General features: G+C 39.1%; 1 protein-coding gene across 2 annotated transcripts in view; it reads right to left on the bottom strand.

Moving 5' to 3' along the window:
- The window catches only part of gpc5c (glypican 5c), a 180,365-nt gene that overhangs the window by 46,007 nt on the left and 108,921 nt on the right, over window positions 1–25,437 (bottom strand). For both annotated transcript variants that reach the window (XM_022664952.2, XM_049477309.1), the window contains one exon: window positions 16,938–17,058. In XM_022664952.2, coding sequence (XP_022520673.2) covers window positions 16,938–17,058 — 121 coding nt within the window. The remainder of the gene's footprint in view (window positions 1–16,937; window positions 17,059–25,437) is intronic.

Below are 25,437 nucleotides of genomic sequence, written 5' to 3'. Positions count from 1 at the left end.
CAAATCTACCAACCTCCCTCACGTCTACCTCTACCTCACTACTCTACTCTACTACAAAAATAATAGTGATATTGATTTAAAGTATTAATTTCATGGCTTTATTCTAAATAATGTGGTTTTTTGCTGAGGCTGTTAATTGTTTACAAATAAATCTGATAATTGATTAAGCATGTCTGTCAGCGCTGCATTAAATCCTATAAAACACTGTTTTTTTTTTCAATAGCTGTGAAATAGACTGAAATAAACACACCAGCAGCTCCAGCGACCCATTAAACCTTCATTATTCACAGTACAGGCGATGAGCCGAATCATTTAATTACATATTCATAAGCAAAACAAAGCAGCCGAGAGGAGGTGAGCATGGGTCAGGGTTAAAGGTCAAATAAATAATCAGGATTTAATGAAAACACAGAGAAAAAACAGGAGGAAATAAAGTAAAAGTGAATTAAAGATGATGTGGAATGATGAATCTATTCAGAGATAAATTAATGCTGGTTGATTTCTTATACGATTAAAATGTAATTACATGATTATATTAAATAATTCAATGGCAGGGCACAAACTTACACAGGTTAAAATGTAACCTTAACGTTTTTTTATATATTTAGACTGTTTCACATCATTAATTTATGATTTTTGATATGTCTTCTTTCTTTTTTTTGTCCTATACAAAGCCTATATTATTCAATTGATGGTCCATGTCAACCCTGGTAGCTACCAACATACCACTAGAGGCACTATGGTGCAAAAAGCAAATACAGCTCGCTAACTGGTTAGCATAGCAAGCTAATACACTGGAGTAATGTGGAGGCAAAAACTCAAGGCGATATCACAGGGTAGGTGAAAATCAGGGTCTTAGAAAAAGCTAGATAAATTCGGAAGACTGGAGAGACTAAACTCACTCTTAGAAACCAAAAAATACTCGCCGAGGAGCGTGTTCAGTAAAGGCGTATGTATATATACTGAGTGTAACAGGTGAAATCAATACTCTGGTGACTTTTGACTTCTTACTGATGCCGTGTACAGTGTCATTCATCATTTTCACTAAGTAAAGAAAACGTATTTCAAGAGGAAAAAAGAGGTCAGTTAATCAAAAAATAATTTCTTTCAAAAATGATAGAAAGATGAAACTGGCACTCATCAGAACCGCCCCAGTAAAGGAAGAGCGAGAGTTCCCTCTGTTGCACAGGATAAGTTAATCAGAGCTAAAGCTAAAGTTAGCTTAACTAGTGACTAGCTAAGCTACAGAAATCAGTTTGGCTAAGTAGTCAACAAACTCTTGTCATTTCTACTTCCTTTCCTTGGCATTGGTCCTGATGACCGCCAGTTTAATCATTATTACGTTTTTTATGGTCTTTGCAGTGACTACACTTGAAGATATTTTCAAAATTCTTGAAATTATTATTTTTTGGTTGACTGACCTTTATTTCTTCTTAAAGTATTATTTTATTTTCTTTACTTAGTTGAGTTGTTTTTGCTTCTCATAATATAGATTATTGCAGATTATATCTCTAGTCTCTAGTAGATATATTATGAGAAATGAGAACAGTGTGACTTATTCAGTTATTACTGTTATTTTCAGCAACAGTGCAGAAAATTCCCCTGCTGACAAACAGAAACACAGCATGACCAGCATGATCATGCAACTGGAAAATCTGGACCCCACACTGGTTGACCAGCATGACCAATAAGAAGTAAGACCAAGCCGTGGTCAGAGAGATCAAAACCACAATCATATACAACACCAGCAAGTGTTTTACTGGATTTCCAGCTTTTGAATTTCCGTGACCATCAAAAAAACAGATTAAACCATCTGAAAGAAGTTAACAGTGAAAACTCTTAATCTTAATCTGGATTTATCAGCAGGATTCTGTTCATTTATAGTTGTAATCTGTAGTAGATACTTCTTTTATAGTGTCAAACCACTAGTCCTCAAACCAAAGACTCAACTTCCCAGAATTCACCTGTGGTCAACCTTCCAGACATGCCAGATCAGCTTCACCTGTCTTCCCCTGTATAAATACCCCTTGTTTTCCCCTTTTCGTAGCTAATCTTCCCCACATTTCCTTTGTTGTTGTCTTTTTATTATTAACTCTTTCTTGTTTATTAGACCACTCTTTTGCCTTTTTATCTTTGTTGTTTTGTTATCTTTTCTAGTTGCCGACCTATTTTATTATTTTGAAGGTGTCTATACAGCACTACAGTCTGTAACTAGAAAAGTGCAATTCCTAAAGGAAACCCCCGTTTGCTATAGTCATTGCTATGATGTTGCAAGGCGCTTGCTTTGGCGCCTGTGGTGGTTGCTAAAGTGTTGCTGGGTGCTGGCTTTGGTGTTGCTATAATGTCTGTGATGGTTGGTAAGGTTTTGATAAGCAGTTGCCAGGTGGTTGCTATGGTGTTGCTATGGTGTCTGTGGTGGTTGCTAAGGTATTGCTAAGTGGTTGCTTAGGTGTTGCTGTGGTATCCTTGGTGTTTGCTATGGTGTTGCTAGGTGGTTGCTAAGGCATTGCTATGGTATCTGTGATGGTTATTATGGTGTTGCCAAGCAGTTGCTACGTGGTTGATAAGGTGTTGCTAGGTGGTTTCTAAGGCATTGTTATGGTATCCATGGTGTTTGCTATGGTGTTGCAAATCAGTTGCTATGTGGTTGCTAAGGTGTTGCTTGGTGGTTGCTATGGTGTCTGTGGTGATTGCTAAGGTGTTGCTGGGTGGTTGCTTTGGTGTTGCTATGGTATCAGTGGTGTTTGCTATGGTGTTGCTAGGTGGTTGCTAAGGCATTGCTATGGTATCTGTGATGGTTATTATGGTGTTGCCAAGCAGTTGCTACGTGGTTGATAAGGTGTTGCTAGGTGGTTGCTAAGGCATTGTTATGGTATCCATGGTGTTTGCTATGGTGTTGCAAATCAGTTGCTATGTGGTTGCTAAGGTGTTGCTTGGTGGTTGCTATGGTGTCTGTGGTGATTGCTAAGGTGTTGCTGGGTGGTTGCTTTGGTGTTGCTATGGTGTCTGTGGTGGTTGCTAAGGTGTTGATAAGCAGTTTCCAGGTGGTTGCTATGGTGTTGCTATGGTGTCTGTGGTGGTTGCTAAGTTGTTGCTAAGGTGTTGCTGTGGTATCCATGGTGTTTGCTATGGTGTTGCTAGCTGGTTGATAAGGCATTGCTATAGTATCTGTGATGGTTACTATGGTGTTGGTAAGCAGTTGCTACGTGGTTGATAAGGTGTTGCTAAGCAGTTGCTACGTGGTTGATAAGGTGTTGCTAGGTGGTTGCTATGGTGTTGCAAAGCAGTTGCTACGTGGTTGATAAGGTGGTGGTTGCTATGGTGCTGCTAAACAGTTGCTAAAGTGTTGCTATGAGGTCTGTGGTGGTTGCTATGATGTTGCTAAGCAGTTGCTTGGTGCTTGCTAAAGTGGTGTTTATATTGGTTTCTATGATGTTGCTAAGCAGTTGCTAGGTGGTTGCTAAGGCGTTGCTATGGTATCCACGGTGGTTGTTATGGTGTTGCTAAATAGTTGCTAGGTGGTTGCTAAGGTGTTGCTATGGCGTTTGCTATGATGTTGCAAAGCAGTTGCTGAACAGTTGCTGCGTGGTTGCAAATGTGCTTGCTAAGGTGTTGCTCTGGTGTTGTCAAGTGATTTGTAGGTGGTTGCTAAGTAACATATTTGCATAAATTGGTTTATAAAGCAATGCACAACCCTAATTATAGAAATACAGAGTGTTTTATATGATCAGTGGAATATTGGGTATAGAAACATCATGATTGATTGGTGTGAGATTTAATTTAATTAGCACAGGCTAGCTACATTAGCCTTGTAGCATCAGTGCTAAATCCTGGGGATAATTGCATACAGTGTACAGTACTCTCATAAAATGTATTAAATCAGAGTGAGCTTTAGATTCAGCTCTATATGATCCTGGATCACAGCGTTTATTAAACTGTGCTGTTTTTTCCTGTAATTCTGTTTTTTTATGGACGTGGTAAAGGTGGAGAAAGATGGAGTTAAATTGTCCTGAGCTGCCTCTTCACTGGACTCTTTCCTTAACCGTGCACGGCACATTAACCAGCTGCTACAGAACATCGATACTGATATTAATTCACTTTCATTTTAAATCACGCACCATTAGACCTACTGGGCGGCTACACCACCAGTCCAGCACATGCTGGGAGGGTCTGTGGAAAAAAAATACACTCTATATCAGATTTACAGGGAGTAGCTGGACGATTCCAATCAATTCTGCTTCTGATTAACTGGTAATTTGAGCAGCTATAGATTATTCAGTTCTTACAGTGGTGCCTCATTTCTTATTTTTTTCCAAATCATCAAAGAAATTGAAATATTAGTCTAAGACAAAAAAAGTAATCACAAAATATTTTTTTGGGCAACACTTTATTTGGAACCACTTTAAAATAAGACTACCTCTATAAAGGGTTTATAAATGTTTATAATTAGTTTATTAATGGTTAATAATTAGGTTGTAAATGCCTTAAAAATGAAATGCCATTGATAATCAGTTATAACACATACATAGAAAGGGCAACAATGACCTGTTGTTTGCCAGATAGTGAACCCATATTGTTGCCCTTTCTACGTATGTGTTATAACTGATTATTACTGATTTTTAAGGCATTTACAACCTAATTAGTAACCATTCATGAACTAATTGTAAACCATTTATAAACCCTTTATAAAGGTAGTCTTATTTTAAAGTGGTACCCTTTATTTTAAGGAACACAAATTAGGAGCTTATTAACGTCTTATTATCTGCTTAAAAAGCCTTAATTAGACATTTGTAAATTATTCATTCACTACTTATTATTAGGCTTTATTCTGTGTTATAAAGTGTTATTGGTGCTTAATTAGGGGTCTGTGATTGACTATTGATATTTATTCAGTTCTTTTTAGTGTGTAATTAGTGATGGACAGAAGCTCACTTTAGAATATGGTGCACTTATCTTTCGCGTCTATTACTGACTTATTAACCCTTTATTAACTCTTAATAAACTCCAGCACAGCCATAACTTTGCCAAACTCACATAGATAAACTAAAACTGTGGACAATTCTACATTAATAACACGAATAACATGTAGAATTAGCTAATGTTAGTTAATGCTTAATAATCTAATCTGCTATAATAACTGTTTATAGTGCTCTATAAGAAGTAATACAGCCATTATTAATCATTTACACATAACATACCCCTAATTAAGCACCAATAACACTTAATAACACAGAATAAACTCTTTTTATATTGACTTTCATTGAAAGTTCACAAGGTTTTTTTCTCTCTCCTGTAAAGTTGCTGTTTTGGAGATTTTTTTTTCATTGGTTTTCATTGGACAGCGACAATATATGTTTATCCATTTGTCTGTCTATATCATAGACTGTGTATAGCTGGACAGAGCATCGTCTCTCAAAAGTGAAGCCACCACAGGTCGGGCGCCCCCTGCTGTTCAGTTTCAGAAAGCTGAAACTTAGGTTTCAATGGCAAAACAGAACAACTTTCAATCACGTTTTTTTTTTTCTAACATACTGTGATTCTACCTCCTTTATTTAAATGCAACAGCTAGTGTAACCTCTGCTTATATTGTTAATTTTTTATATCCACACAGAATTCGTTTTTAAAACGTTATTCAGCTCTATTCAAAACAGGTGTGGTTATTGTAAAAGTGCTGCTTATGGGCGGGACCAGTAACAGACCGTCAGCTCCGCTCCGCTCCGCTCTGCAGCCTGTGACCTCGAGGAATTCCTCAGGGGCGGGGTTTTTTAAACGAGTAGGCTCTCTCTCCACAGTCTTTCTCCCTCCTCTGGTCTCTACTGCGCTCTACAGACTCGGGTTTCAGGATCGCCAACATGGCGGAAGATTTTGGCTTCATTTTCTTTGAATGAATGGGAACGGAGACACGGCGTCCATCTTTTTTTTTTACAGTCTCTGGTCTATATTTATATCTATCTTGCGTTTGACGAATGATACTAAATGTTATACGGAATATAATATATTATATTATTATATTATTAAATATTAGAACAATAGGATCACAGTTACGTGTGCTTTCTTTATACAGAAGAATTGCTTTGCCATCCAAGGACAAATCTGGTATTTATGCTCCAAATGCTTTCAGTGTAGCTTCACACACACACACACACACACACACACTCTCTCTCTCTCTCTCTTTTAGAGCCCACTGGAATGCATTAGATTAAATTCCTCTCTCTCCGTCTTCGGAATTCTATTGACTACAAATCCCAGGTTGCTAGGAGTGACCGATCCCCTGTCAAGAGAAGGTGTGTGTGTGTTGTGTGTGTGTGTGTGTGAGAGAGATAGATAGAGAGAGAGAGAGAGAGAGAGAGAGAGAGAGAGAGAGAGAGAGAGAGAGACGTACAGTATGAACAGATTCATGGGTCGGACTGAAAGAGGAGAAGGACAATAGCTCACTGGAGAGCCTTCAGACACGTATGAAGACATCCTTAAGTCATTAAAGGCCAGCAGACTGTGTGTGTGTGTGTAGTGTGTGTGTGTATAGTGTGTGTGTGTGTGTGTGTGTGTCCTCAGTGCCAGGATTTCTTTCTCACGAGTCTCTAAAGAGTTTTTTTTTGGAGATTTTTTGGAGTGATGGTTGCTAAGCTCTGTTAAATTAAAAATCTGAAAATTCTGTATACATTCGACAGTAGCTCTTTACTACTGTCCCATGACTTTTGGCATATCCCCATGGAAGCTATGAGGCACTGTACTCACCTGTGGGACATGTGGGCGGAGTCTCCTGAATTAAATCTGCATATAACATGAGTCAATTCGCTGAAGGCGCGGCCATTTCTAGCCAGATGCTGCCGGTCACCATCATTACTACACCATCAGGCTATAAGCTCAATATATAAAATAAATACAGGTTGTGTTCTATATTCTTAAACCATGTTAAATTATATTAGATTAGCCTAATGTACAGAAGTTTAGGCTTGTGGATCATTGTTTGCTTTGTTGATGTTTTAATTTCTCGGATTTTGGCCTATTGTTTCATGTTTGATAAGGAACATTACTACTGAAAAAAAAGGATAACTGTAATATATAATAATAAAGTACAGAAAAATATTAAAGTAAATCTGCTAATGATGTTAAAATATATTGAATTTATCTATCCACTCTCCCTACTTATTTGTATAAATTATTTTTGGGTATTTATCTATCTATTTTAATCTATTTTGTATATTCTATTTTTATTGTATTCTTTATTTTATCTATATATCTATTTTAATAACAGCTCCTGGGTGTAAACTGGATCATCGTGAGATCGCAATTTCGTTCCAGCTCATGTGCCTCATGTGACGCGAATGACAACAAAATCTCCTTGAATCCTTGAATAAAATTATAAAATTGTCTTTTTCCCGAATTCGATTTTTAAAATCATGACAAATCCTGAATACAAATTAATCAGTTCGTTTCTTTAAAACCTTTAGTTTCTTTTTTGTTTGTCTAGTATTTACGTCCGTTTTTAACCAGAATGCAGAATTTGGGTTGATTATGGGTTGAGTTATTTTACTGCGGAGAATAAGAGTTTCGTATCACCTTTATCTGTAGCCTGTATACGGGGGAATAGGTCTGCGCTTCTTCAGTGTTGCAATGTTAATGAACGTCATCCTGAACATGATTTTGCTCATTCAAACAGCCCCCAAAATGTTGAGTTTAAATCGGGTTCGGCATCATAACGAACACGCACAGGCTCGGGCTGAATTTTTTGGGCTTGATCTAAGCTCAATTTGCTCCATAAACGCTGGATTATTGATACATCTGGCAACGGGGCAGAACGAGGACGTGCTGCAATCTGGTGGAGACTGTGTTCCTGGGAAACCCTTGCTGTGTGTGAGTGAACATTATCCTGCTGAAAAAGAGAGAAAGCAGCAACACATGTATCTGCAGCAGGATGTTACGCCCCCTTGAGGTTAGAAGCAGTGTGTAATCAGACCACAGCTGTAATCATTCTTTACGGCAGTGTGTTAAAATCGCCTTAAAACTCACAATCATTTTTCTTTTCTTTCTCATTCCTCTCTCTCTTTTTCAGCCATTCTTTCACATTCTCTGACTGTATGAGTGCAGTGACCTCTTCCTCCTCCTCCTCCTCCTCCTTCTTCTCCAGCTGCTCACTTCCTCGCCACTAAGCTCACATTTTCCATGGATGCCTGTCCTTTCAGAACTGCTGCATGCCAACCTTCAGTCTCTAACTCTAACCTAACCTCAGCCCCAGTATACAGAAAAACTAATATTATTTTATATACTTATAAAATAATATTATATTATATATTTTAAAAAGCTATAAAAGTCTAAAACATGATCTACTGTACTTGATTCGATCAGCCGTGGTTTTATGTTTTTTTGGATACAATCCGGGTTAGCACCCGAACATCCCTTTCAGACAGCTTCCTCTTACAGCGTCCACAGTTAATCCTGTTGGATGTGGTTGGTCCTTCTTGGTGGTATGCTGAGCTTACATTACCCTGGATACCGTGGCTCTTGATGCTGCATCACAAAGACTTGCTGTCTTGGTCACAGATGCTCCAGCAAGACGTGCACCAACAATTTGTCCTCTTTTGAACTCTGGTATGTCCCCCATAATGTTATAGTGTGCATTGTGTACAATATTTAGAGCAGAACTGTGCTCTTACCCTGCTAATTGAACCTTCACACTCTGCTCTTACTGGTGCAATAATGTGCAATTAAGGAAGATTGAACACCAGGCTGCTCCAATTTAGCCATGAAACCTAAAATCCCACACTAAAATGATGACAGGTGTTTCAGTTTCATTGTTCAATCCCTGTATATCTGGAGCTATCTATCCATTGGTATAAAAGTGAGCATCAGTTCTTTTCCAGCAAATCCAGATTCTAATAAAACACGACAGTCTCTGAATAGTGATGGGAAAAGGTGAAAAGCTGCAGTAATCTGAATATGTGTCATTAAAACGCCCACTCAGAGTTCTGCGGAACACTGGAACAGCAGAACTGCAGTGAAACTATACGCTTTAATATCAGTATAAAAGCAGCCTGTGGCCTCGAGAGTCAGAACCGTAAAAACACAGATACTGAAATCTCCTGACTATTACACTCTCCCAGCAACAGAGAACACACACACACACACACACGTAAACACACACACTTAAACACACACACTTAAACACACACACACACACTGCGAGCCTGCTGTTCCTGAGGGGAGTGTGTAGAGATGCTTTGATATACTGTACTACAGGGTGGTCACCTGCGACCACTTATCAACACACCCTGCAGCTAAACCGGCCCCGTTCAGACACACACACACACACACACACACACCTTACACTTCATCACTGTGTGTGAGTGTGTGTCTAGAATTGCGAGTTTCCCTGATTCCCACTGCAAAACTCGCATTTAAAACCACTGTTAACACGGAAGTGAGCTGTCAACCGAATGTCAGCTCGATTAAGGAAGCGTCAGTGTGTCTTTGCTATCGTAACAACGGGAAAAGTACACCTAGTGCAACTCGTAACGCAAAGCAAACGTCATGTACTAATTCTCTTAATTAATCACGGGTGTGTTTAATCGTGTTTTGGGCATGACGTGAAATAAACCAATCATCGTATCGCTTGTCTTTGCTATCATAACGACGGGAAAAGTACTCCTTGTGCAAGACAAAACGTGCAAAAGATTAGTACTAATTCTCTTTATTAATCACGGGTGTGTTTTAATCGTGTTTTGGGCGTAACGGTAAATAATAAACCAATCATCGTATCGCTTGGCTTTGCTATCGTAACCTCGGGAAAAGTACACCTTGTTCAAGACGAAACGCAAAGCAAACGCCATGTACTAATTCTCTTAATCAAAATCGTGGTTAATTTTGGGCTTAACGTGAAATAAACCAATCAGGAAATGACCAACAGGTGGATTTGCCCCCTTCAAAAAACAATATCACCGAAAAAACAGAAATTGTTTTATAATAAACTGTGTTGCTGAGATAGCGATGAACATCTGACTGTTGTCAGGGTTAGTAGAATGATGGGGTAATTGGACAGTTAACTGTGTGTGAGGTACAGAAGGTATTTCTAATAAAGTGGCCAGTTAGTGAAATTAGGAGATGTAGAATGAATGAGTAAAGGGATCTCACACACACACACACACACACTAACACACACACACACACATCAGCATGATGCTGCTTAATGAGGACCAGCCCACAGTGAAAGTAAATGGAGTGGGGAATCGATGGTATTGATTGGCTGTAGTGAATTCAGAGATTGATCAAAGCTCTCTAATTGAGCAGAACACTCTCATAGATCAGCGTCAGTGTCTCCAGCCTGACTCTCACACTCATCAGACTGAGCTCAGTTCACCGCGATGCTCCTCACACTCGTGCACACGCAACACAATCTGATTGGCTCTGGGATTCATTTGGTACGACTGGATATTTAATAAACCAACAGCAACACACAAGAACAGCTCCAATCACTCTGCACTGAGTCCCTGTAGATACTGAATTATACACATTAGTGCTGGAAGACCATCTGAGACCATCATTGTTCAGTTCTGGAGGACAGTTCTGGAGGACAGTACAAGGGAAAAGTTCTGGAGGATGACGCTGAAAAATGACCATGCAGGACAGTTCTAGCAGACATGTCTAGAGGAAGGTTCTGAAGTAGGGCTCTAGGGGTATGGTCCTAAAAGTGAAAAGTCTGGAAGATATTTTGGAAGACAGTTGAGGAACTGTCCTGAAGGGGACAGTTCTGGACGACAGTTTGGGAATGGGTCTGAAGGTGATAGTTCTAGAAGACCCAAGGTTTGGGGAGCGGTCATGAAGAGAACAGTTCTGGAGGATGGTTTGGGGAACAGTCCTGAAGGGGACAGTTTTGGAAAATGGCTCAGGGAACTGTTCTAAACGGAACAGTTCTGGAAGATGGCTCAAGAAACAGTCCTGAAGGGGACAGTTCTGGAACACAGTTCAGGGAACGGTCCTGAGACGGTTCAGGGAAAAGTCCTGAGAGGGTTCGGATAATGGGCCTGAAGGGGACAGTTTTGGAGGATGGCATTAAAGGAGTGGTCCTCATGAGGACAGTTCTGGAAGATGGCTCGGGGAACAGTCCTGAAGGGGACAGTTCTGGACGACAGTTTGGGGAATGGGCCTAAAGGTGACAGAGTGGTCTTGAAGGGGACAGTTCTGGAAGACAGTTCAAGAAATCCTGTGGTGAAGGACAAAGATCTGAAGAACGGTTTGAGGAACGATTCTGAAGGGGACAGTTCTCTATATATACAGCTCTGGAAAAAAATAAGAGAGCACTTAAAAATTACGAGTTTCTTTGATTTTACCAAATTAAAAACCTCTGGAATATAATCAAGAGGAAGATGGATGATCACAAGCCATCAAACCACCAAACTGAACTGCTTGAATTTTTACACCAGGAGTAAAGCAGCATAAAGTTATCCAAAAGCAGTGTGTAAGACTGGTGGAGGAGAACATGATGCCAAGATGCATGAAAAAAAAACTGTGATTAAAAACCAACCAGGGTTATTCACCAAATATTGATTTCTGAACTCTTAAAACTTTATGAATATGAACTTGTTTTCTTTGCATTATTTGAGGTCTGAAAGCTCTGCATCTTTTTTGTTTTATTTTAGACATTTCTCAAAATTCTAATTTTCTGTAAATAAATGCTCTAAATGAGAATATTTTTATTTGGATTTTGGGAGAAATGTTGTCTGTAGTTTATAGAATAAAACAACAATGTTCATTTTACTCAAACATAAACCTATAAATATCAATTTTTTTACCTTCTTAATGACATTCAAACAGAAAGAACTCTGTGACCCTGTGACAGGAAATACGTTTTTGTAACAAATTTGCAACATTTTTGTTTACCACAGAGCAGCCATTAAAAAGAGAGAGTATGCGAGTGTGTGTGTATAGTGTGTGTATAGTGTGTGGGTGTGTGTGTATGGTGAACATCCACACCCAGATCCAGCTGCTCTACTGGCCCCAGAGCAGAATTCCCTTACTTTATACACAGCGCATCAGACCCATCTATCACTGAGTGTGTATAGTGTGTGTGTGTGTGATTCATTCATCAGATTAATGTTAAATCTCAGATGAGTTCAGTCTGATCTATAACTGTGTGTTATATTGTATTCTGTTCTGTATTTAATCCGGTTAGTTTAGTTTCGGTTTCACACTGCAGTTTAGAGACTGAGCCACTAAACTGCTTTACTACATCCTGTCATCATTGATCACCTACACGGGCGGAGTCTCTCCATACTTCACACTGATTGGTTTGTAGTATGTTGTCATTTCACGGTCATTTTTAAGCTTCAAGAACTGACTATTCACTCGCTGCCTAATACTTTATATCCACCCTGTTACAGGAGCTACACACACACACACACACACACACAAACACAATTACACACACACTCCTGAGCACCTGTGAAAGAGAAATGTACCATTCAGTCAGGTAACTCTGAGTTCAGAGTTACCATGGTGACACACAGCCGTGCCACAAATACCCTCTGAGCCAATGGCATGATGTCATCAACCAAACGTCAAACGCTTCACAGCAGCGGCAGCATGGAGACGGAAGTGAGACAGATGGAGAGAGCAACAGAAACATTATGGAAAGTTATGAATAAAAGAAAGCAAAAAAAGATATTGAAACAGAAAGAAAAAAGAAAGAAAGAAAGAAAGTGTTAAGGAGAAAGAGAGAGAGAGGGATAGAAGAGAAATTATTAAGAGAACTAAGTGGGAGGACAGTTCTGGGTTATTGTTCTATAGGGTCCTCCTAAAGGACAGTTCTAAAAGACAGTTCTGGGGAACAGTTCTAGAAGACAGTCCTGGGGAATGGTACTAGAGGGCAGTACAAATCTGGCGGATGGTTCTGGAGTAAAATAATGGAGGAAAGTTCAGGAGGAATATCCTGGAGGATGGTTCCGGGGGACTTTTTTTTAAAGAATGGCACCAGGGGACATTTCTGGAGGACAGTTCGGGAAACAGTCTTAAAAAGTGACAATTCTGGGTTATTGTTCTGAAAGACGTTCCTGGAGGACAGTTCTGGAGGATGGTTTGGGGAACGGTCATAAAGGGGAGAGTCCTGAAGGGTGGCTCTGGAAATGGTCATGGAGTGTAGGGGTCAATGCTGAAGAATAGTCCTGAATTTGACAATTCTAGGCTTTGTTCTGAATGTTGGTTGTAGGGGATGGTTCTGAGGAAAGTTATATAGGATGGTTCTAGGGGCCAGTTCTGGAGGACATTTCAAGGGAACCGTTCAGGAGGAAGGTTCTAGGGAACAGTGCAGGAGGAAGGTTCTATGGAATAGTTCTGGAGGACAGTTGTAGGAGGCAATTCTAGAGGACTCTTCTAGGGGTGGTTTCATGGAACAGTTTAAAAGGATGTTTATAGGGCATAGTTCTGGGAATGCTTCTAGGGGTTGGTTCTAGTGGACAGTTCTTGGGGTCAGTTCTGGAGGACGGCTCTAGGGGATAGTTCTGGAGGATGGTTCTAGAGAATCATTCAAGGAGGTGATTCTAGTGGACTGTTCCAAGGGTGGTATTAGGGGACAGTTGAAGAGGACAGCTCTAGAGGATAATTCTGGAGGATAGTTCTAGGGGTCGGTTCTGGAGGTCAGTTCAGGAGGAAGGTTTTAGGAACAGTTCTGAAGGACAGTTTTTAGGAACAGTACTGGAGGATAGTTCTAGGGGGCAGTTCTGGAGGACGGCTCTTGGGGTCGCTTCTGAGGACGGTTCTAGTGGCCAGTTCTGGAGGACAGTTCTAGGAGGTGATTCTAGAGGACTGTTCTAGGGGTGGTTCTATGGAACAGTTTAAAAGGATGTTTATAGGGGACAGTTCTGGAGGTAGGTTCTAGGGGTCAGTTCGGGAGGACAGTTCTGGAGGACAGTTCTGGAGGAAGGTTCTAGGGGTTGGTTTTGGTGGACAGTTCTAGAAGACAGTTCTGGGGGATGTTCTAGGGGTTAGATCTGGACGATGGTTCTGAAGACAATTTTAGGGGATAGTTCTGGAGGATGTTCAAGAGACGGTTCTAGGGAGCATTTCTGGCAAAAGAAAGATAGAGAGAGAGGAGAGACGGAGATAGCGAGAGAGGGGGAGACATAGAGGGAGAGATATAGAAATAGATAGATAGATAGATAGATAGATAGATAGATAGATAGATAGATAGATAGATAGATAGATAGATAGATGAACTCTGCTGCAGTGACTCAGCAGTGAAAGAAAGCAGCAGATGAAAGCTTTTCATTGATGTTCGTCTCTGCTGATGTCGTTTCATTCAGACTGAGGGTCTTTCAGAGCGCTGTGTTCATCTGTGTGGGCGTATGCTTTCTAAAAGTGTGTGTGTGTGTGTATAGTGTGTGTGTGTGTGTGTGAGTGTGTGTGTATAGTGTGCTGCTTCTTGTTTACTGATACTAAAGGCTGATGTCAGTGAGAAGAGCTGGAGCTGAGAGGCTCAGATTCTACTGCTGTAGATCTGAGAGCTGCTGAGAACCGGCTGATACCCAACAGCATGACCATTTCGCACTGTTGATACTGGTGATACTGGTTGAGACGTTTAGATCTTGACCAGTATAGGGTATGTCTCTGTTCATGTTTGATGTTCTGATTCAGTTGGTCTACCAGCATGATAAACCTGGAGTGCGTTTCCCGTACATCGACGGAGGCTAGCATTACGCTAACATGCTACGATGCATCGTTAAACTAACAAACCCATTGTACCTTTGTCCGTACCACCGTTATCTGGACTACGTTAGTTTGAAGCACCGTAGTCCGAACTATGATGTTTCTAAACCTGTTCGGACTCATTTCCACAGCGGGAAATGTCGAAAAAAACGTAAAAAACTGTGATGGGCAGTGCTGCACCACTGGCCACCAGCAGGGGAAGCTGGGCAACAGAGGGGAAAAAGAAGTGGAGTGGGGTCCTGAAACTACAAGTCCCAGAATCCCCAGCGGTGATCAGTAGCAACCAGCCACACCTGTGCAGCACTCTATATAAAGCCCAGCCAAACCACTCATTCTCGTTGCACCTCTAAAGAGGGGTGACCGGTTACGGAGGGTCTAAGAAAAGAAAAGAAAAGAAAAGAAAGAAAGCCGCGCAAAAAAAGATAGAAAAAAATCTCAAAAGAAAGCAAAAGTAGATCTTGATTGTGTTTTGGTTTGGGTTATTGGAAGCTAAAAACTGCGTTTCACTTGTACGTGCCATTTTGTGTCATTTCCTTTGTTCTGTTTCCTGCCTTTTTTATGCAACTCTTCAGGGTTTTGTTTTCCACCTATTTTCAAGTTCCACAAGCACACCCTTTCGATACAAACATTATTAAAACTAAAGTATTTTGCTGAAATAATTGAATAATCAAAGGATTTTAAATATACCTAAGTAAACATATATAATTGAAGATATAAATAAATAAATACATCCAAAAACAAACAACCACTTTGCTCTGCACTTGGATCCAACACCACCCTCTCCCGTGACACAAACTTTGTGGTGTAATGCAAAAATATGAGAACCGTGACCCGAATACTTAATGGTAATTAATGTATTATTTGGAAGATTCACACTTTTTCATTTTGCACTTACACAACTCATACAATCAGCATTAATATGCATAAAATCAACATAGACACAAAATAGAAAATAATGCAAAAAAAAATTAAAAACAATGGGAAACACCACTTTAAGAGGGAAAAATAGACTCTTTGCAATCAGAACTAAATTTATCAAGTTACATGATGAACAAACTGAATAAAATTAGTTCAGAGAACGTCAACATGAAAACAAACAAACAAAAACGCTTGTTGATCCGATGAAACAATGTAATTTCAACTTTTACTTTTTACTATACAACACAAATTCAACACAGGGCTCTTTCATCAGTGTTGGTTCATACAGCTTTCCTATTGGCTCCTGGTATCGTATATATTTGCATATTGGGTGTGGTCTCTCCCTGACTTACTATCTTTTTGTTTGTGTTGTCTGTTGCCCAAAGCTACTGTACCTTATCCTAGTCATGATTTAGTGTGATTAATATATGTGTTGGTTGCCAGGTCTCAGTGTTGTAGGCTGTAAGAGCAAGTTACCTTTTTCCTATTCTGTGTTACTAGTGATCACAGTGTGTTGGTTTGGAGTTACAGTGTTAGCTCTCGTGCTGACAGTTCTTTAAAAATGTGCTAAATATGTTGAGAATACAATGTAATGCTTTTTGAAAATAAGCTTAATTCCTTAAACCCACAATATTTGGACAGATTTGAACAAAACAGCTGAATTAATAAATATATAAATAAATAAATAAATAAATAATGGTGTGAATAGTTTTCTTTTCATTTAAAAAAGTGTTTTTTATGTTGTTACTCAGTTTATATTTGTCTGATATTAAAGTTTGTTTGATAATCTAAAAAAAAAAAAGTATTAAAAAAATGCAAAAACAAAAGAAATCTGTAAGGGATCAAATACTTTATCACAAAAAAAAAATAGAGTTTTCAAACCAAACTTAACTGTTTGAATTTTTGCACCAGGAGTAAAGCAGCATAAAGTTATCCAAAAGCAGTGTGTAAGACTGGTGGAGGAGGAGAACATGATGCCAAGATGCATGAAACTGTGATTAGAAACCAGGATTATTCCAACCAATATTGATTTCTGAACTCTTAAAACTTATTATACGCATTATAAGTGAAGCCAACTCAGGTCTAGCACCTCTGCTGGCTGGTTGCAGTATAATTGTGTAGCTCCGCCCATCCCCATTCGTTTCAATGACAAAACAGTAATAATGTTAATAATAATATTACCACATTCTTAATTTTAATTTCTGCCATAAATAAATCAGTTTATAAACCCTATTCTGCTGCGATATCTTAAGAGGGCGGAGCTACACTGAGGAGTGAAGTGATTGACAGGCTTGGCTGGAACAGATGTTTTATCAGTTTCTTACCTGACTGAAGTTCTCCAGTCTGTACTTCATTTCTAACAGCGTGGGCTCCGCCCCTCGAACCCGCACCTCAGTGTTCTGCCTCTGAGCATGAACTCCATTACCCACAATCCTCCCTGCATAACTACAGAGAGAGAGAGAGAGAGAGAGAGAGAGAGAGAGAGAGATATTAGTCACATAATATTAAATTATTACACTATTAATGAAATATTTTGTTCTTTGGGACATGTTTCTTTATTTTAATTAAAATAAAAAACAGATTATTTGAATTACAGCTCTTTCTCATGAGGGCCCTGACAAACGTGATTTACATAATGTTGCCCAAAGTTAACAAACCAAAATATTTTTTTTTTTAAGTTTTAAAACATAAAGAATGTTAACGTTCAAATATACTTCTCTTTATATTCTTTTGCGCATACACATCTTTTGATTGATGCATCAAATATGCACTTTAATGTCATGTGTCTGTCCGATATAATTACTGTGTTATAAGACCTGAAAGAGGAACTGAAAAAAACTACGAAAAAACAGCCTAGAGTTCAAAGGGTCTCTAGAACTACAGAAGGTGTTGAGGGCTGGCCTGTAGAACCGTGGCTAAAATAGTGGGTACCACTTTAAAATAAGACTACCTTTATAAAGGGTTTATAAATGGTTTACAATTAGTTTATTAATGGTTACTAATTAGGTTGTAAACGCCTTAAAAATCAATAATGATCAGTTATAACACATACATAGAAAGAGCAACAATGACCTGTTGTTTGACAAATAGTGAACCCACAGCCATCTATACTGTTGTTCTTTTTACGTATGTGTTATAACTGGTTATTATTGATTTTTAAGGCATTTACAACCTAATTAGTAAATTGAAAACCAAAGCCTGTATAAAGATAGTCTTATTTTAAAGTGGTACCTTTTTTTTACCCAGTTTGTTATGCATAAACTCAGACCTATACAAAGCCTATATTATTCAATCGATGGTCCACGTCAACCATGGTAGCTACCAACATACCACTAGAGGTGCTGTGGAGCAAAAAGCAAATACAGCTCGCTAACTAGTTAGCATAGCAAGCTAATACACTGGAGTATAGGTGGAGCCAAACACTCAAGATGATATCACAGGGCAGGTGATATTTTAAGGCATTGACAACCTAATGATTAACCATTAATAAACTCATTGTAAACCATTTATAAACCCTTTATAAAGGCAGTCTTATTTTAAAGTGGTACCAAAAAGTGTAAAGTGCTCACGAGTCTCAGCGCTCACCAGAGACACAACTACCGCCTCCGCCCGTGAAGAAGAACGGAATCCAGGACGGAGTGAAAGAAGAGGAGATGGAGGAGTATTACCTGTTCACCACAGAGTGATCACAATTCACCCTACAGCACACCACTCACACCCACAGAGTTAACAACCCACTCTAATTACCCTGTAAGACGAGTGTGTGTAGGAGTGTGTGTGTGTGTGTGAAGCCCGCAGTGTAGCCGGTTAGCGCAGATGCTAATAGCTACGACGCCGAAAAATAAACTCAACCCACTCAGATATGCATTATTCATCTGCTGGAGGGATGGAGCCACTGAAACCCAGATTATTCATCAGAACACACACTCACACACACACACACACACACACTTTCAAAATCACACCACAACACACCTGCAGGCTTCCCTGACCGCCGCCCACGCCGCCGCAGCAGTGGCTGTAGACTACAACAGTCCTAAAAACAAACAATTACACTTTATAAACCAGCGTATTTTAGTATTAAACTCGTCTTTTTCACTGCAGCCTTTCAAACAACAGATAACTCAAATAAATTGCTCATTGCTATCTTACACCCTGTCATCACCTGCCTGGTTTAAATAGCAGCAGCAGCAGCAGCAGAGTTTTGAGAGCTTGTTTATCTTGGTAACAGAAAACACAGGAGCTCCACTGACTGATTAAAACCCCGACAACAGCCAACAGTCATCCGTCCAAATCACTGCAGAGCACAAACCCAACTTTTACATCAACAATAAACAGAATAGTAAATAAAACAACATTGCTGTTCCCGTAAATGAGCTGCTGGAGCTCCTTCACAGCGTCAACCAGCAGCTCAGTTTCCTCTAAATAAAGGATTTTATTTAAGGTATACTTAAGGTAATAAAAATAACAACCATGTCCTTGACCCACAATTCGAACGGCAGAGTTGTGAAGTGATGTTTTAAAGTGATGAAGTGCGATTATGTAAAACTTGCTGGTTAGTTAAACAATCCAGAAAAATAAAACCTAATGAACTGTGCATCCTGGGTCTTGCTGCTGGACATCAGCAGCTGGAGTCTGAGAGAGAGAGTACAGTTGGCCAATAGCAGGAACAACAGGTGGGTACAATAGGTGACGCTTTCTCCTAAAGTGATGTTGGTCATCACAAGTTGAGGTATCAACAGAAGCTTTTTCCTCTTTGAGTAAAAGTAAAAGTAATGTAAGGAGAAAAGCTTAGGCCACGCCCACATATAAATAAATAAATCTTAGCAAGTGAAATTATATCATTTCAAGGCAATAAATCTTATATTTTTCTCTGATAAGATTTTTTTATTCGTTCGTTTTAAGTCATTTAAACTCAAAATAAGCGCAGAAAGTCAAGTTATTCAGATTTTTCTGTATAAATTTAGCCCACAAAATAAGGGATTTTGGCTTGATTTAAGTCTTACTTTACGCATTTTGAGACTTTGTGATTTGTGGTTATTTTAAGTAATCTTCCTAGAAAGCAGATTTTTTGCTTCATTTAGGCATTTGAATCTCAATTTACATATATTTTGTCTCGTTTTACCAACAGATTGTTTTGCAGTGTATAGTGCACTACCCCCCCCCCCCAAAAAAACATATTAAAATGTTAATGTATGATAACATATAAACATATAAAATGTAATTAATTACTTAAGTAGTATTTGTACTTTGTTAATTGATCAATGGCATCATTTCTCCTTCTATTTATTTGGGACGTCCTAAGCGTCAGGATGGAACAGAAATGGATACGAGGACAGCAACAAAACCCCATCTGTGAGGAATCCTGCACTCCTGCATCAGAAAGATCCTGTAGCCGCTTTGTCCTGCAGTAAAGCGATCCCGCGCTTCTGCTTCCAGCCTAATTGAGCAGATCCACTTTCAGAACACTGGAGACGAGAACCGCGGCCAGAGCCCGGATCACCTGACACCAGCCCTGCTTTCACATTCATACACATATACATAAATCCTGAGATACGGCAATAAATCACATCAACATCACCACTGAGTCCTGATACCTTCGGCCTATTTCAGCCCCGTTCCCATCAGAGCATCTATTCTATATCCTGGAGGCGAAGCAGAAACTGGATAAAGATATCAGTTCACAACAAAAACTCACATTACTGAACTTTAAATTAAGTTAAAGGTAAAAAATAATATATTTATGCTGTTAGGAATAATATAATAAAAAATCATAACTCCCGTTAATAAAGTTATAAAGGTTTATTTATTTATTCCAAACGCAGACAGAGCAGCACCACTGGTCCCTGCCATCAGGAACACCACCTCCACAGTGGAGGGGAATATTTAAGGAAGGTGGGACATGTCAAATTGATGTCTACATTAATTTCTGGACGCAGGGTTTCCCAGCCGAACATCCCTCTCCCAGCGCCAGCTTTCCTTCATCCCACAGAGAAACCTGGCAACCTGCTGCATCACAACCCCAGATAAACACATTTACAACTCTGAAAAAACTCAATGACAAGGTTAGACTCCATCAAACTGTGAAGATTTACATGTCTTATACTATCTATAAATACTACTGGACAAAAACATGATGTATCAAATTTAGCCATTTTGGCTTTGGTTCTTTACACTGCATCATAATTGATGGACCAATAAAAATGCTTTAAAATGACTTTTTACATTGACTCTGTAAATGCCAAAGCACTAACCGGATACCCCTTTCGAAAGAGTGCATCACTCAGCCCAATACAGTGAGTATCATCAGAACATTAACCAGATACCCCTTTTTAAAAGAGTCCATCACTCAGCCCAGTACAGTAAGTATCATCAGACCACTAACCAGATACCCCTGTCAAAAGAGTGCATCACTCAGTTCAGTACAGTGAGTATCATCAAAACACTAACCGGATACCCCTTTTTAAAAGAGTGCATCACTCAGTTCAGTACAGTGAGTATCATTAGAAAACCAACCAGATACCCCTCTCAAAAGAGTCCATCACTCAGTCCAGTACAGTGAGTATCATCAGAACACTAACCAGATACCCTTTTTTAAAAGAGTGCATCACTCAGCCCAGTACAGTAAGTATCATCAGAACACTAACCAGATACCCTTTTTTAAAAGAGTGCATCACTCAGTTCAGTACAGTGAGTATCATTAGAAAACCAACCAGATACCCCTATCAAAAGAGTCCATCACTCAGTTCAGTACAGTGAGTATCATCAGACCACTAACCAGATACCCCTGTCAAAAGAGTGCATCACTCAGTTCAGTACAGTGAGTATCATCAGACCACTAACCAGATACCCCTGTCAAAAGAGTGCATCACTCAGTTCAGTACAGTGAGTATCATCAAAACACTAACCGGATACCCCTTTTTAAAAGAGTGCATCACTCAGTCCAGTACAGTGAGTATCATCAGAACACTAACTGTCATGTACAGATTCAGTACACAGACACCCTGATGTGTCAGACTCGCTGTCATAAACATGTAAACAAAGGAGTAAACAACACTTCAGAGTATAAATACACACACACTCACACACACACACTCACGCATTCCACTGAGAGCGCCATCGTCTGTTTAGAATTCAGACTTCAAATAACGTCTTCATTGCTCTAATTGACGAACATGAATGTCTGATGCTGTGAGCTGCATCATCAAAGCGTTGCTATGGAAACAGAGAAGACTTTATCCAGGACCAGTCACTCAGCCGACAGCCGTAAAATCACTATACACACAAACAAACAAACAAACAAACAGGAAGCACACACGCAGGAAGACGTAAACGAGAACAGGGATGTTATAGATGAGAACTGAGATAATATGAAATAAATGTGAGACAGCAGAGAAAATGAGATCACAGTGAGACACTGAAAAAAAGTGCGATAATGTTAAATCTATTATATTACGGTCCTCCATTATCTTACTCCTTTAATTAAAACCAAGACAATGGAGAGCTAGTCAGTCAACAAAGAACATAAGATAATGGAGAAGACATTAGATAGTGGATAAAGTTAAATGGAAAACAGATAATGAGATAATGGAGAGTCCAAGTGAGATAATGAAAATATAGGCAGATAACAGAGAAAATTATTTAATGGAGAGTTGCAGTAAGATAATAAAAAGATAATCAGACACGACAGAACATAAGATAATGGAGAAGACATAAGATAGTGGATAAAGAACTCATATGATGGAAAACAGAGATTGAGATAATGGAGAGTTCCAGTGAGATAATGAAAAAAGACAGTCAGACAACAGAGAAAATGAGATAATGGAGAGTACCAGTAAGATAATGAAAAGATAGTTAGACAGCAGAGAAATTAGGATAATGGAGAGTCCCAAGTGAGATAATGAAATGATAGTCAGAAAGTTCACGGTCTCTGAATGGACTAAATTAAAAACTAAATGAAGGTTTTGGAGGGTCTAGTTAAAGTCTGCATGATTGCGATGCTGTGGATGATCTTAAACAGGACTTTTATTCTGGAAAATCCTCCAATCTGTCTGAATTAAAACTGTAATTCTGTAAAGAAGAGTTGGGGTTAAATGGAAAAAGAGAGAGAGAGATATAGAGAGAGAGGGGGATGAGATATCAGTTTGCAAACAGCCCGTCTGCACTGTAATTAAAGGGGCGGCTGAGAGGGAGAGGACCTGAATGAAAACCACTAGAATGTGTAAATCAGGCCGGGCCGGATTACGGGTTTGGCGTGTTCTGCGCTGGCAGCCGGTTCCGTGTCACGGACACGCTAATCGTTAGCTAGAACTCCTCGGCTGCTGCCAGCTCTGAGCACTGCAGCGGTGGGGGGGGGGGGGCGGGGCTTTCTAAGAACAGCGGGCTATTGGCAGACGGCCCAACGGCTCTACAGACAGTCTTGCATGTAGGAGATAACACACACACATACACACACAAATCAGAGGGGCGGAGTCACAAAGAAAAGCAGCATCAGAAAAAAAAAATCGGTAACACGTCCTATGAACCCTGTATTCATAATGCATTTTGAATGCATTTATTATGTATTATATGACATGCATAATACCTAGTATAATTGCTTCTTAGGTACTTACAGCGACATTCATAACACATTATAAACTACAAGTATATGGGTTTATCAAGAAATTATAATGATTATAATGCCTTATAATACTGTATCTGTTCATAAGTACATTGTACAATATAGAGTTATAATGCACTTTTTACACAGACTTGGTATATTGTAGTATAATGCATTAGTGTTTTCATATGTTTTAATAGAGCATTATAAGTGTTCTATATTGGCTTTAACTGAAGTGTGTTTTAAACGTGTATAATGTGTTACACACTTTTATAAACGCTTAATAATGCATTATACCAACATATACCAAATATGTGTTAAGCTGAAAAGGAACTTGGGTTCTGCAACAGGACAATGACCCAAATCACAAGCAGCTCCACCTCTGATTGGCTGAAAAAAAACAGAGTAAAGACTTTTGAAGTGGTCTAATCAAAGTCTAATCTGATCTGAATCCTATTGAGATGTTGTGGATGATCTTAGAAAGGAGGTTCATGCTGGAAAAATTGTAAAAATGTGGTGAAATTACAATTATAATGCGCACCCTCTCCGCTTTTAGACTCTTTGGCCTGTTTTTCTGCGCTAGAAATGCGCACCCTCTCCGCTTTTAGACTCTTTGGCCTGTTTTTCTGCGCTAGAAATGTGCACCCTCTCCGCTTTTAGACTCTTTGGCCTGTTTTTCTGCGCTAGAAATGCACAATCTCTCCGCTTTTAGACTCTTTGGCCCGTTTTTCTGCGCTAGAAATGCACTATCTCTCCGCTTTTAGACTCTTTGGCCCGTTTTTCTGCGCTAGAAATGCGCACTCTCTCCGCTTTTAGACTCTTTGGCCCGTTTTTCTGCGCTAGAAATGCGCACTCTCTCCGCTTTTAGACTCTTTGGCCGTTTTTCTACGCTAGAAATGCACACTCTCTCCGCTTTTAGTAAAACCTTTAATAAAAACCTTCGTTTAAAAACTGCATTTTATATTAACTTGAGCTTTCTTTGACTTATATTTAAACTTGTTTGATGATCTGAAACATTTAAAAGACACTTTTTTACACCACTTTACGCACTGTATAGTGTGCCTATGCTATGCTACGGTTAGGTGTGGTTAAAGAAATAAAAGGTTTATCTTCTTTTGCTCCAGACTGAGCTGGAATATCAGACTGCTGCCCGTCCACAGCTCTAATCAATATACATTTAATTCTGGTTCAGCCTCGTTGGAAATTGTCCTGGTGGACCACCGCCGTGTTTGATTGGCTGTTGCAGTGCTGGGTTTGACAGCTCTGATGATGACTTACACAGCAGGACTGTGTTTTATCAGAAGGCGGGCTGTGGGGGATTAGGGGTGGAGCATGGGGGCAGTCTAGTGCCTAATAAGAGGAGTTTAATAAGAGGTAAAGGTGGTAGAAACAAAATTGGGTAACACTTTCTATGAATCAGGTATCTATAAGGCATTGTAAATGCATTCATAAAGCTTCATAATCTATTTATGATGCTTTCTAACTATACATCAATGTTTAACACCACGGTATAAAGCTTTGTATCACAAAGCGATATAATGCATTATAATATATTCATATTTGCTGTTCTTAACATTATTGGTGAGACCTGTTTCATAAAGCTTAATAGATGTTGAATTCACTTGCATAATGCTTTATCAAGATCCACAGCAATGCCTTCACTCTAACTGCTAATTCATCTAATATGCTATACGATGAAAATTGTTCTGTAAATACACATAACATCTAATGAACACTTATAAGCGTTTTTTTTTTTACAGACTTTAGGTATACAAAGGCATATGGCATATAACAAATCATAAAAAGTCTGTGAAAAGCGCTTAAGAAGCTTTATTATTGGTTATATGCCTATGGCAATGCAATAATGAATAACATCAGTTTTTTACAAGTCTGTGAAAAGCGCTTATAAGTGTTCATTAGATATAATGTGTATTTACAGAACAATTTTCATCATAACATATGGCAGTTAGAGGGAAGGCATCGCTGTGGACCTTGCATTAGGTGAGTGAACTCAACATCTATTAAGCTTTATAAAACAGGTCTCACCAATAATGTTAAGAACAGCAACTACACATATATTATAATGCATTATATCGCTTTGTGATATAAAGCTTTATACTGTGGTGTTATAACATTTTATGTTTGAGATTATATACAATAAAGTATAGTTAGAAATTAGAGGCTTATGTCAAGTGTTATAAAGCATTATAAATGGTTTATGAAGC

This window comes from Astyanax mexicanus, chromosome 4, assembly GCF_023375975.1.
Source record: "Astyanax mexicanus isolate ESR-SI-001 chromosome 4, AstMex3_surface, whole genome shotgun sequence".
Classification (NCBI taxonomy): domain Eukaryota; kingdom Metazoa; phylum Chordata; class Actinopteri; order Characiformes; family Acestrorhamphidae; genus Astyanax; species Astyanax mexicanus.
Note: the sequence above shows the minus strand (reverse complement) of the source record. Positions and strands in the feature narration are given on the sequence as shown.